Source organism: Sinocyclocheilus anshuiensis, unplaced genomic scaffold (assembly GCF_001515605.1).
Source record: "Sinocyclocheilus anshuiensis isolate Anshui unplaced genomic scaffold, SAMN03320099.WGS_v1.1 scaffold1037, whole genome shotgun sequence".
Lineage (NCBI taxonomy): Eukaryota > Metazoa > Chordata > Actinopteri > Cypriniformes > Cyprinidae > Sinocyclocheilus > Sinocyclocheilus anshuiensis.
The window spans coordinates 696,862-708,886 of record NW_015555773.1 but is presented as its reverse complement, the minus strand read 5'-3'; the positions used below and the strand labels follow the sequence as shown (position 1 = coordinate 708,886).

Genomic DNA, 12,025 nt, shown 5'->3' with positions numbered 1-12,025 from the left:
CTCCAAAATGTCAAATGTACAAAACAGGGTTATGAAAGTATGCAAATGGGAGTAAAAATCATGTCAGTTCATTTAAATTTCTCTTCACAATAAATATTAACGCTGTAGCCATATTGTCAGCCTTTACATTAACCAATACTGTCGACTTAAAAAATTAAATAAAACAGTGAGACAATGTGATAGGTTATCAACTCTAGGGCAGGAATAACACAAATGGCACAAATGACTGAGAAAACACTTTTGCTGAAAGTTTTCTTTTTATTCCCAGTGCAGAAATGTACAAAATCACTTGAATACATTCACACACTGGTCAATTCTGGAATGAACATGAACTTTTTTTGTGTTAACACTCATATATATATATATATATGTACAGCGTGAGTAGATTCAATGAAACTGATTTTCTAGATATCTGACATGAAAGGCCTTATTACGAATCTCTATTTTAACGGCAGGTAATCTATAATTCGCATGCATGTACGTGTTTGAAATCCCGTTGGGTTCAGGTAAACTTTCATTTAGCTAAACAAAATACAACATCCCTGGCATTTCCCCCACAACCCCATCCCCCCAATCCAAATCAATCTTGTAAAAATAAAAAGGGTAAAGAAATAACTATTTCCATAAAAAGGAAATCCTTGTTTCCTTGTGAAACAGACATACTGAAGTATATCAACAATTGTAAAATCCAGAGGTCTGTCCCTGCGCATGAGAATTTTTCCAAGAGTCCAGTTCTTGTTTCTGCTTCTCCAGCTCCTCCTTTTCTTTCTGAATCTCCTCTCTCTCCTTCTGCAGCTCCTCTTTTTCTCTCTGGAGTTCATTCTTCTCCTTCTGGAGCTCTTCTTTTTCCTTCCGCAATCTTGCGTGCTCCTGCTCTTGTTCACATTTCTGGTTCTGAAGCACTCGGCGCTCAGCATCCATTTCACGGAACTGCTGCAGTAGCTCCTTCTGCAGCTGTATGCTCCGCCCCTCTTCCTGCTGGACACGCCTCAACGCCTCTGTCAGCTCTCGTTCTCTTTCCAATATACGCACACTCTCAGACCACTTAGCACCTAAGGGACAAAACAATTGTAAAAAAAAAAAAATTAAAGCCTTTAATATAGGCACGGAAGCGTAATCAAAGAACAACCACAAGGAGCTTTGTGTGTTGGCAGTGTGTGTACACAACCACCCTATAATGATAAAAATCCACCCAGTGTTTTTTTTTTTTTTTTTAATCCCAATAAATGATACCCCCTTTCTCAAATCAAGCCGATCTCAGATTCTTGGCTGCGTGACGTCACACAGACCCAGGCCACTCCCACGATTGTTGATTGACACTGGTGTTTTACCCATTGACCCGCCCTGACGGAGCGGTAGACAGTCTGCCATTATTTTGATGCCAGAGCAGGAGTAGACAAGAATGTCTCCGAATAAGCGATTGAGGTGTTTTGTTGTTGGATGTAATAACGAACATTGCAGTCATCATTTACTCCCGACATCTGAGCCGCTGAAGACGCAGAGGATTACTTTTGTTTTTTGAAGGGAATGTGCCCCTGATCTACCTAAATGCGTCGATGTTCGCGCAAATCATTTGTGATCCAGCCTCATCTACAGAAGAAGTGAGTATAAGTTTTTTTTGAATGAATCTTTGCAAATCACCTTTCCTAATAATGGGCTACTTAGCAAGTTTCACGATGAATGGCTAAAGTTTACAGCCTCATGAGAACAGCGCGTCACCCCACGGAAGAGAGGGGCGGGCCAGCATTTAAAGGGACATTCAAGGAAATGGCTCGCTATGAACAGAGCGGTTTTTGACAGGGTAAAAAGGGTGTTGTTTTACACTACCATTGAGAAATTTTAACCAAAGTATGTTATAGACCAGGGGTGCCCAAACTCGGTCCTGGAGGGCCGGTGTCCTTCAGAGTTTAGCTCCAACCCTAATCAAACACACCTGAAGCAGCTAATCAAGGTCTTACTAGGTATAAAAGAAACTTCCAGGCAGGTGTGTTGAGGCAAGCTGGAGCTAAACTCTGCAGGACACCGGCCCTCCAGGACCGAGTTTGGGCACCCCTGTTATAGACTTTTCAATAAGCCCCTAAAGAATCATATCAAATTGTGGAAAATGGGCATCCGATGACCCCTTTGTTGCTGCATTTAACTCAGGAGTTATCTAGTGTTCAGTTCGTTGGTTAGCTACAAAAAATGGGGAGCTTATTTACTGTTAATTATATATACATGTTTGAACATACTTACTTTGAATAAATCTACCTTATGTGCAATTAAGTTGTATACAAACATTTTAGTTTCATTTCAGTTCAGTGAGATTCATATTTTAAAATAAAAAGCAGTTGAATATAATGGGCTCTGTTGTCAATTTTAACCTCTAATATTTTGATAATGTACCAAATTATAGGGTTCCTTGTATAGTTTACAGCATTAGCAGGAATAGATTTTTTCCCCCTTAAAGGGGAGGTCTAATGCTATTTCATGCATGTTGAGTTATTTACACAGTTAAAGAGTTGGATTCTCATGCTAAACATGGCCAAAGTTTCAAAAAACGATATGAATGTAGAACGGAGTATTTCTGTGTCAAATATACTCCTTCCGGTTTTGTACAAGTTTCGGAGAGTTTTTTTTCGAGCTTGGCTCTTCGTGACGCAATGAAGGGTGGAACTCCTTATATGGGCATTTCTCCCGGAAGAACGCGCCCACGCACGCATCCACCAGAGCGAGAGCAAGATCACGCCCATCAACGCGCTTCATTCGGCTGCACTGAACGGGACTCACTCGAGAAGAATGTCTCCAAAGTAGTGTGTTTTTGATTGTAAGGGAAAGATAACCTTGTTCAGCTTCCTAAAGAACCCAGCGTTATGTAAACAGTGGATGCAGTTTGTTTTTCCGGGGCAGCAGGAGTTTTGCAAGTGTGTTTGTTGACGAACGTTTTATAAACAAGGCCCAGTTCGACACTGGATTTGCACATCGTTTGATACTGAAAGATGGAGCGGTCCCAGCTATAAAAGATCCCGGTCATGATTCAGAACTGCAGACAGTAAGTGAAACTGCATCAAATGTCTGTGTTTTGTTGGCAATCGGAGCTTAAGTGCTCGTCATTCTTTGGCTCCGCCCACGGCACGCCTCCAGGAGCTCAGCTGTTTCCGGAGAGAATCAGAAAGCTGTATTTTTCTTTTATAAATATGATAAAACTAGACTCTTTGGAGCTATGAACGATGCTATACTACTCTATAGGTACTCAAGATCAACATGAGATTGGGTGAAACTGTGTGTGTTATGTCCCCTTTAAGAAAACCAAACTATTGGTAGTAATTGGTATTCATTCTGTATAGTTGGCTATTGGCATTGGTGGAGAAATTTAGTACCAGTGCATCCCTAGTTATTAGTATCATTGTGTTATTAATATTTTGACTATTTTTTTAATAAAGAAAACTAAAGTTTTAGTATTTTTGTGCATTTATATTTCTTTGTTTTTATAATGTATAATGTCTGTATAGTTTTCATACATTTTAGTTTTAATTAGCCTGCTTTAGTGCATCATGTTAAACTAAATGAAAATCTAATTTTTTCCCGGGCAATAACTAAAATGAAATAGGTTTAAGTTTTTTATACATTTTATTTCAGTACAATTTTTTTTTTTTTTTTAAGTTTAAGTTCTAGTTAACTATAATAACAATTATATATATATATATATATATATATAATACTATAATAACTATAAAAGCAGTGGCTCAACGTCCTTTTCACACAAAATGTAAAACAAGAACATTGAGAAGAGGTAAAAGCAAACTATACCTGCATATCTGTCTAGGCTGGTACTGCAAGGTGTACGGACATCGCGCTTTGGCGACACAATGTGTGATCTAGTTGGGGTCCCACTTGCTAATGTGGGAGGAGAGGCAAGGCGGCTTGGATCTTCAGATTTGCGTTTGTTAGGCCGCTTTTGTGGGTGATCCTCGAGTTGTGCGAATTCATTGGGATGCTTATGCTGTAGATGTCTGATAAGGTTACTTGTGCTACTCCGGTGCTGGATCTTCTCCATGCAGAGCAAGCACAGGGCTCGCGGCTCCTGGCCAAGCTTTCGATAGTGCACCCACACGGAGCTCCACTTGCGAGTATTAGCTGGGTTGTCATCCTCTTGTATCTCTTTCCCATCCCCTTCATCAACAGGCCCCTCACCTTCCTCCTCAGCCACCTCCGCTTCAGTTGTCCCTTCCCCTGCCGCAGCACGGAGGATCCCTTTGATGGCTCCATCCATTTCACCATCTTCACCCACGGACTCCACCTCTACCTGCTGCTCATCCATCAATACTGTAACTTGATAGAGAAAAAAGGAGGAAAAAATTAAATGCATAGAATATTTTTACATGGCTAAAGGCACTTTAACTGAACCTGTGACACTCTCTTTAAATGCTTGTTCCTTGTGTTTGAAGAGTGCATAAGGACAGACTGAATTACAGACAATAAACCACACAAAATAACATTTGTAATAACCTGCATTTAAAGTAATATGTATTACTAAAAGTCAATGAGATAGTAAAAAATGTTATGCCAAGCTAAAGGTAAACAAAAAATAAAACAAATGAGGGAATAAGTTCAACAGAAGACGCTAAATGTATAACGCGTTGTTTAAAAATACAAATTGGCCTTCTGAGGTACACAATAATAAATTCATGAAGCGGCCTTCCGCTAACGTTAAATTACGACAGAACAGAATGTTGCTAAGCAACAAAAGCAATGAATTTGGAAGCTGAGCACTACTGACATGATCAACAGGTGCTGCATGTCATAACCGTTTCTATTCCTCTCTGTCCATTTCTATATGTTTTATAACTTAGGAAATATTAAACCAGGCCTAGCAACAAATAATCGTAGCTTTAACCAATGACCCGCTAGTTCTAGAATTTTTGAAAAATCGCGCCGATCCGGTGATGTGACATATGGTGCATCACGTGACAATTTCGGATCAAATACAGTTCCATACAACTCAGATTTTAGAAAACCATAGACATTATGTACAATTCACTAATCATAGATCGTTCGTATATAATATACGATTTGATACTTCATACAGAACGGGGTCGTTACGGTTGAAGGTTTTCTGTCCAGTTTATTGTGGACAGGAGGGGGCGGGGAGGCTCTTTCAGTCAGAGCACCGTATATTGCTGATCCAAATCAGCGACACGATTCAAACGATTCATTCGTTTGACTGAACGAATCGAATCGACTCCAGTCGGGGAAATTCGTTTGAGACCCTATCAAATACGCAAAATTAGCCTTCTATAAATGGGCGACGCAATAGACAATTGTTTGACGAAAACAACATGGCGTCGTTGCGACATCCACCCAAAAACCCGGCCTAAGCGAAACTCTCATCACTATGACTAAAGACTCTGTAAAACGAACCCGTTCTTACAGAGGAGTCGATACTGAATCTCACAGTCACAACGAGTGCTGTTTTGAACGATAAAGCGCCTTTGTATTGGCTTTGGACTCGCATGCGGTGAATTTTAAGCACGTGCATAGGCCAAAATGGAGGGGAAACATCACAAATCAAAGGAAAAAAGATGTACGGTGTCATTTCTAAGATCCACAACCAGCCAGCTGTCTAATAGACGTATCGGTGTACACATCGTGACACTGTACATGGTAAACACTAACGTTACAATACAATAATTGAACGTTTCATACCTTCCACGCAACCACTGTCGTTGCGTTTGGTTACCGCATCTGTCGCGGGCTTCCTTTTGTCCAACGAGGAAAAATCAGAGGGGTGTTTCGTTCGTAAATGGCGAAGCATGTTTGTCGTGTGACCAAAATACAAAACCGTCTTCATACAGAGAAGACACAACACTCTTCTGTCATCTTCAGCTTGGAAAAATGACCAGACTATACTTCGCTTTCGTGCCGCCATTTTCGAGCTAGTCGACTTTGAATACTGACTGTCTGATCGCCGTATTCTAGAGGGTAACCTTCTTTGCGTTCAATTCTCGCGCATGCGCATTGGTTCTGATGCTTTGATCACTACCAGGCACTGAGAAAAAATGTGAGGGAGACACAATACTTTATCGTTTTTTTTGTATACATATGTAGCATTCAACATTTTTTGTCTTTTAGTAGGGTGTACCATTTCGTCTACAATATTAAATTGTAGGCTATGTCTGTTTTGAGTTACTGTCTTGAGGCTAGTGTCTTTGTTAACGTTGTTGCCTGTTTTAATTGTAGTAATAATAATAATAATGTTAATTTACTGTTTACTGAATTGTCTGTGACTGAACTAATCAAGGCTGTAGTGTTTATACACGTCATATAAATACTAAGTTCATACGAAAGTTGTCTGGTTTGTTTAGAATTAAAATATTTTTGTTTTGAAGTTTATTGAATCTTCAGTACAAAACATTTAATTAAACTGTACATGTATAAGCTTCACATATCTTCAGAATCCTCTTAGTTTTGTTATTTTTAAAATTTCGCAAAGAAATGAATAAAACATATTTTTTCTGTCCTTTCCCGTGATGCAGGATTCCCAAACTAAGAGCTCCAGTATAGAACAGGGGCCCGTTCTTCGTACGTCGCTAACTCAGTTAGCTGGATTTGATTGTTGACGATTTGGCATGATCTTGGATTGTTTGGTTCTTCGAAGCTCATCCCGGAGTTGCTGTCATAAGACCTATTCGCACGGGATTAGTATTATCTGGGGACCTTGTGTGATTTTGAAATGACCCCCCCACATCTGAATTTCGTGTGGTGCATTCGCACGGGATAAGCGAAGCCTGTGATTTTACTCTAATTTACTGACTTGTCTCCCGGATACCCGGATGTCAAGGCTTTGAGAGTCCCGTTCTATGGTCCAGATGGATTTAAAAAAAAAAAACGAATATAGTTTCGTGCCCTGTGTCATTTACATTTCACCAAGTTAAAATAATATCTCAAGCTGTATGCTTGATTTATTTGTAACACATTAACCTCAAAACCTTTTCAGCTTTCTCTTTCTGCAAATTGTATGGTGTAGCGATATGATGACAGCACCCACAATACTATCACTTTTCCACTGCACGGTATGGCTCGGTACGGTTCACTTTTTGGGGGGTTTCCACTGGGTACAGTACCTGGTACCTGATACTTTTTTTAGTACCACTTCGGTTGGGGTTCCAAGCGAACCGTACCGTTACCAAAACGTGACGTGTAAACTCGACACAAACACAACAGAACCGCTAGATTTAAATCAGCACAGCCAGCGAAGGATCGAACGCAACTGTTTTGAACAAGCGAACCTTTTTTTAACAACCAAAAAGTTTTGTTGTCTGTCGCGGAAGTACAGACGTTCCTCTCGTTGATAGCAGAGGAGCGGATCCAGCGAGAGCTTGATGGGGCAACGCGGAATGAAAAAGTTTTTTTCAGCAGTCGTGATAGTAGAGGCGGCGCAACTATAACGACATGTGAATAATCCCGCCCACTCTAAAGCGGTACTGAACTGCAGTGGAAACGCAAACCGAGCCGAACCGAACCGTGCTGTGCCGTACTGAGCCGTGCCGAGCCGAGTCGTACCACGCAGTGGAAAAGCGCCAACACTCCAACGCAGCTCCATTCTTCGCGAAAGATGGATTAAAAAGGCGCACAGGAAACACAAACCTCGAAAAATGATATACAACCCGCCAAATGCTGGCCGAATCACAGAGATGCCGATTCGCACGGGACTAATATTATCACAGGACCTCGGTGTTCAGCGAAATATGGTAGGTCATTTGCGGGGGAATTTTTACTTTACAAATTACAGACATGGCCGATTCGCACGGGATTAAGATCACAGACAACCTCCGCAATTATTACAAATGACTGGAGGTCACCAGGTAATACTAATCCCGTGCGAATAGGGCTATAGCAACAGGTCCGTAAATTTAAACCTGCTCGGGAGCAGGTTTATTTCATATAAACAGGATTAGACTGCATCTTTTTAATACTTAAAATCTGTCAGCTACCACCGCTAACGTTACTTTATTACAAGAGTACCCTACTAATCCAGGGACTATAATTTACAAATAATAATCATTTAAAAATTAATTTAAAGATTATATAATAATGTTGTGTAGTCTTTAATACTATAGACACAGCCAGTTTTACTCATTGAAAGATTTATTCGTCATAAAACTATTACTTCATATTTGTATTAGAGTCTTACACACATGTCCCGGTGCCCCTTCCCGGTTCACAGTTTTGTCGAGGCCACCACATATTAACTCGTGGGAACGTGATATGATGTCGTGGCCTCCACTTCTTATGTTGAGGAACACATCTTTTTTTTCTCGTGGCCACGAGTTTAATGCGTAAACAAACCTGCGTGACCATAGCAACCCGGGATTATCAAAAATGGGGGCGAACCTTTAGCGCCCCCTTTAGAATACCAGCAGATATTCATGTCAAAGCCACATCTAAACAAAAAAGGACAAAACAAGGTAAATATTTGTTATTCAGTAGGGATTTAAAAACATTTAATTAAATTAAGTTAAATATTTATTTTGAACTCATAACAAATAATAAAAACACCATCCACACATCAACCCATCACCCTCTCTTAAACAGTGCACAGACACCAATTCAGCAATAAAAAATATAATTCAAGAAACTTTGTGCAGTTTAGTAGAACCTTTAACATGTCCAATGCACTGGACATCAGGCAACAAGTCACAACAGGTATATTACAGTAAATGATATCTAGTGTCCAGCATAATAAATTTATCAGTGCTGTAAATCTCTCTCTCTCACACACATATACAGCAAAAAAATACTCATCAGAGCACAAGCTTATCTTCACTACTCAAAATATAAAAACTTAAGAGGCTCACATTTAAACCCTGTGACTCAAATTTAAACTCAAAAGATCACATAAAAATAGGAAAAGCACAGAAATAGTTTTTCACAGCTAAGCTTTGCACATCTTTTTTGTTACAGTAAATAAGCAACAAAACAATCCTGAAACCACAATTCCTATCCAGTGACGCATTTCCAGTGTTTTGCATAACTTAAATCTTTCAGATAGTATGCATAAACTTTGTTATATTATCTATATCAGTGGTTTCCAACCATGTTCCTGGAGGCCCCCCACCCCATGTTTTCCATGTCTCCTTAATCAAACACACCTGATTCAGCTCATCAGCTCATTAGTACAGACTCCAAGACCTGAAATGGTCAGACAAAGGAGAGATGCAAAATATGCAGTTGAGAGGGCCTCCGGGATCTATACGTTTAAAATTAAAGCATGGTTGTTTTATTGTAAAAGAAAGTGAATGATGTTAATAGGCTCAGTCTTGAGATAGCATATGTAGAATGTAACAGTGTGTGTAGTGTTAGTTTGGCAGGGTTCTGTGGTTGTGGTTTGAGTCAACATCCTGAATTTTGACCTCCACTGACTCCCACTCTCCAGTGCGATTTGACCGTTTGATAGCATCTACAACCGTCTGTACATACAGCCCATCCTCGAAGGAGGCTGCCATGGAAACAGGATGCCGCACCCAAGAGCGCCTGTCCTCTTGTGCCTGAAACGAGAGTCTGAGCTGGGTCACCATGCCGTTCAGTCCCCTGACAGATGGCCCAACAGCTTCTCCACCATCGCTCAAAAGAAGCTCCTCTACTTGCATGCTGGCCCGCTGGCCGTACAGCTCTGTTCCTCGAGCAACAAGTCGTCCTGATGACCCCACAAGCATGATCTCATGCACATCTGTGCCAGGTAGATTGAAGTTTAATGTCACGCTGCAAACCACGCCTCCATTCATCAGCAGCTGAAAGCAAGCGTAGTCATCTGCAGTCACAGAACGAATCCCTCCCACTGGGCCACCTTGACGTACGAAAGTCCGGAGCATTCCATGCACTCGCACAGCCCGACGTCCCGTGAGGTGGCTCAGGAGGTCAATGATGCAGGAGCCAACTGTATGCAGGCCACCTCCCCCCATCAGCTCCTCCCATGCCCATCCATATGATTGGCTGAGCAGCGAGCCTCCATAAACACGTGCTTCACATACCTTTGAAAAGGAGAGAAAAAAAATATTTACTGAAGGAGTTCATATTTTGACCAGTCTAAGTTATGTAATAAGGTAACATATGACCTAATATAGAGAAGTTAAGATGCTTACTATTTTAAGAATGGCCTACATTATTATTATTATTACTTATGCACAATTTTAACTAAATCCAACAAAAAATATCTACATAGTTGACTATATAAAATTGTAAAAAAAACAGTAACCTTGTGAAATATTATATTTTAACTGTTATTAAATAGTATTATGTTAATAAATATCGTTTTAATATATTTTAATCATTTAGCAAATGCTTTTATCCAATACTGGATATAAGATGTTTTTATCCACTATTTTTAAATATTGTTTATTACTCCAGTCTTCAGTGTTGCATGATCCTTCAGAAATCATTCTAATGTGCTGATTTGGTGGTCTAGAAACATTTCTTATTATTATCAGTGTTTGAAAGAGCTTCCAATTTTTTTGTAGAAAAACCATGATACATTTTTTTTAGGGATTCTTTAAATAGAAAGTTCAGAAGAACAGCATTTATTGGTATTATATTTAATCTTAACATTTTTGTCATTATATAAATATCATTATATACACTACCGTTCAGAAGATTGGAATAATTAGGACTTATGCTTACCAAGGCTGCATTTTACAACCAGTAAAAACAGTAATATTGTGAAAGATTATTACAATTTAAAATAATCAGTTTTTATTGCTGTGATGGCAAAGCTGAAATTTCAGCAGCCAGTATTCTAGTCTTCAGAGTCACACGATCCCAAGATTTTTATTTCAAATAAATTGTTAAAAATCAGCATATAAGAATGATTTATAGCATCCTTGATGAATAAAAGTATTACTTTATTTCAAAAACAATCTTACTGACCCCAAGTTTTAATTGAATGTATACACCTATTTTTATTTTTTGGGTGAAATTCCAATACCTGCAAGTTCCCACAATAACCCTCTCCTAGCAGGCGTTTCATCTGGACAAATGCGGGCAAGAAGCGCAAGGAATTTCCCATGATACTCATAAGCTGTGGATAATATCTTGCCGCTGTCACCATCTTACAGGCATCTGTAAGTGTAGCTGCCTGCTCACTGATCACATTTTTACCTATACCTATAGAGAATGAGAAAAGAGAAGAAAATTATTATATAACGATGACCAAAACTGCAAATGTTGTTTGCCTGACAAGTTTCTGCTTGAAGCAAGTGCTTTATCAGCATAATCTCAACTGTGCTGAGGGGTTCACTGTGATCTAAGAATGCAACATTTGATCAGCAGGAAAAAAAGCCCACTGTGGCTTGTGCCAAGTTAAAGGGGTCCTATTAGGAAGGGAAGTCGTGGCCTAATGGTTAGAGAGTCGGACTCATAACCCAAAGGTTGTGGGTTCGAGTCTCGTACCGGCAGGGATTGTAGGTGGGGGGAGTGAATGTACAGCGCTCTCTCCCACCTTCAATACCACGACTGAGGTGCCCTTGAGCAAGGCACCGAACCCCCAACTGCTCCCCGGGCGCCGCAGCATAAATGGCTGCCCACTGCTCCGGGTGTGTGTTCACGGTTTGTGTGTGTGCACTTTGGATGGGTAAATGCAGAGCACTAATTCCGAGTATGGGTCACCATACTTGGCCACATGTCACTTCACTTTACTTTTTCACTTTTTTTTATGCTCTTTTACAAAGTCTTGATTTTGTTTTGGGGGTGTACTAGAACATGCTCTCATGCTTGGTGTTTCGAAAATCGTATAAAATACCTTTCTCCCCAGCCTGGCACAAACGGCTCGATTAGTTCCGGCTTTGATGAAGGTCCGCCTTCCGAAAAACAAAAACGTCGCGCCACGTCTTTAAAATTCAAATATTTTATTTTCTATGAGTGTAGGCACACCGGCGGCGCCCAGCTACGTCGTGTTATACTTGTAAGAATTGTTCTAGACATGCTGAAAATTTTACGCTACAGCACAGCAGCTCTTCTTCTTGGTTTTCTCTGATGCACTAACTCTGCAGCA

The 12,025-nt window shown here is 40.1% G+C and overlaps 2 protein-coding genes across 3 annotated transcripts in view; both read right to left on the bottom strand.

The window, feature by feature from the left end:
• Nucleotides 1-245: 245 nt before the first annotated feature.
• LOC107674459 (golgin subfamily A member 6C-like) lies at nt 246-6,036 on the bottom strand. 2 transcript variants are annotated; one of them, XM_016468436.1, is made up of 3 exons: nt 5,686-6,036; nt 4,174-4,311; nt 246-1,052 (listed from the first exon to the last, which is right to left on the bottom strand). In XM_016468436.1, the coding sequence occupies exons 1-3, from the start codon at nt 5,906-5,908 to the stop codon at nt 673-675; spliced, it is 741 nt and encodes a 246-aa protein (XP_016323922.1). In that variant the 5' UTR covers nt 5,909-6,036; the 3' UTR covers nt 246-672. The 2 variants fall into 2 exon arrangements, with proteins under 2 accessions (XP_016323922.1, XP_016323921.1); XM_016468435.1 differs by having other exon boundaries at nt 3,790-4,311; nt 5,686-6,034.
• A 2,437-nt stretch (nt 6,037-8,473) lies between these two features.
• The window catches only part of LOC107674467 (glucose-fructose oxidoreductase domain-containing protein 2-like), a 7,843-nt gene continuing 4,291 nt past the window's right edge, over nt 8,474-12,025 (bottom strand). The window contains exons 3-4 of the mRNA XM_016468447.1: nt 10,961-11,139; nt 8,474-10,010 (exon numbers count right to left, since the gene is read on the bottom strand). Of these exons, the coding sequence (XP_016323933.1) occupies nt 9,339-10,010; nt 10,961-11,139 (851 nt within the window). The 3' untranslated portion in view covers nt 8,474-9,338. The remainder of the gene's footprint in view (nt 10,011-10,960; nt 11,140-12,025) is intronic.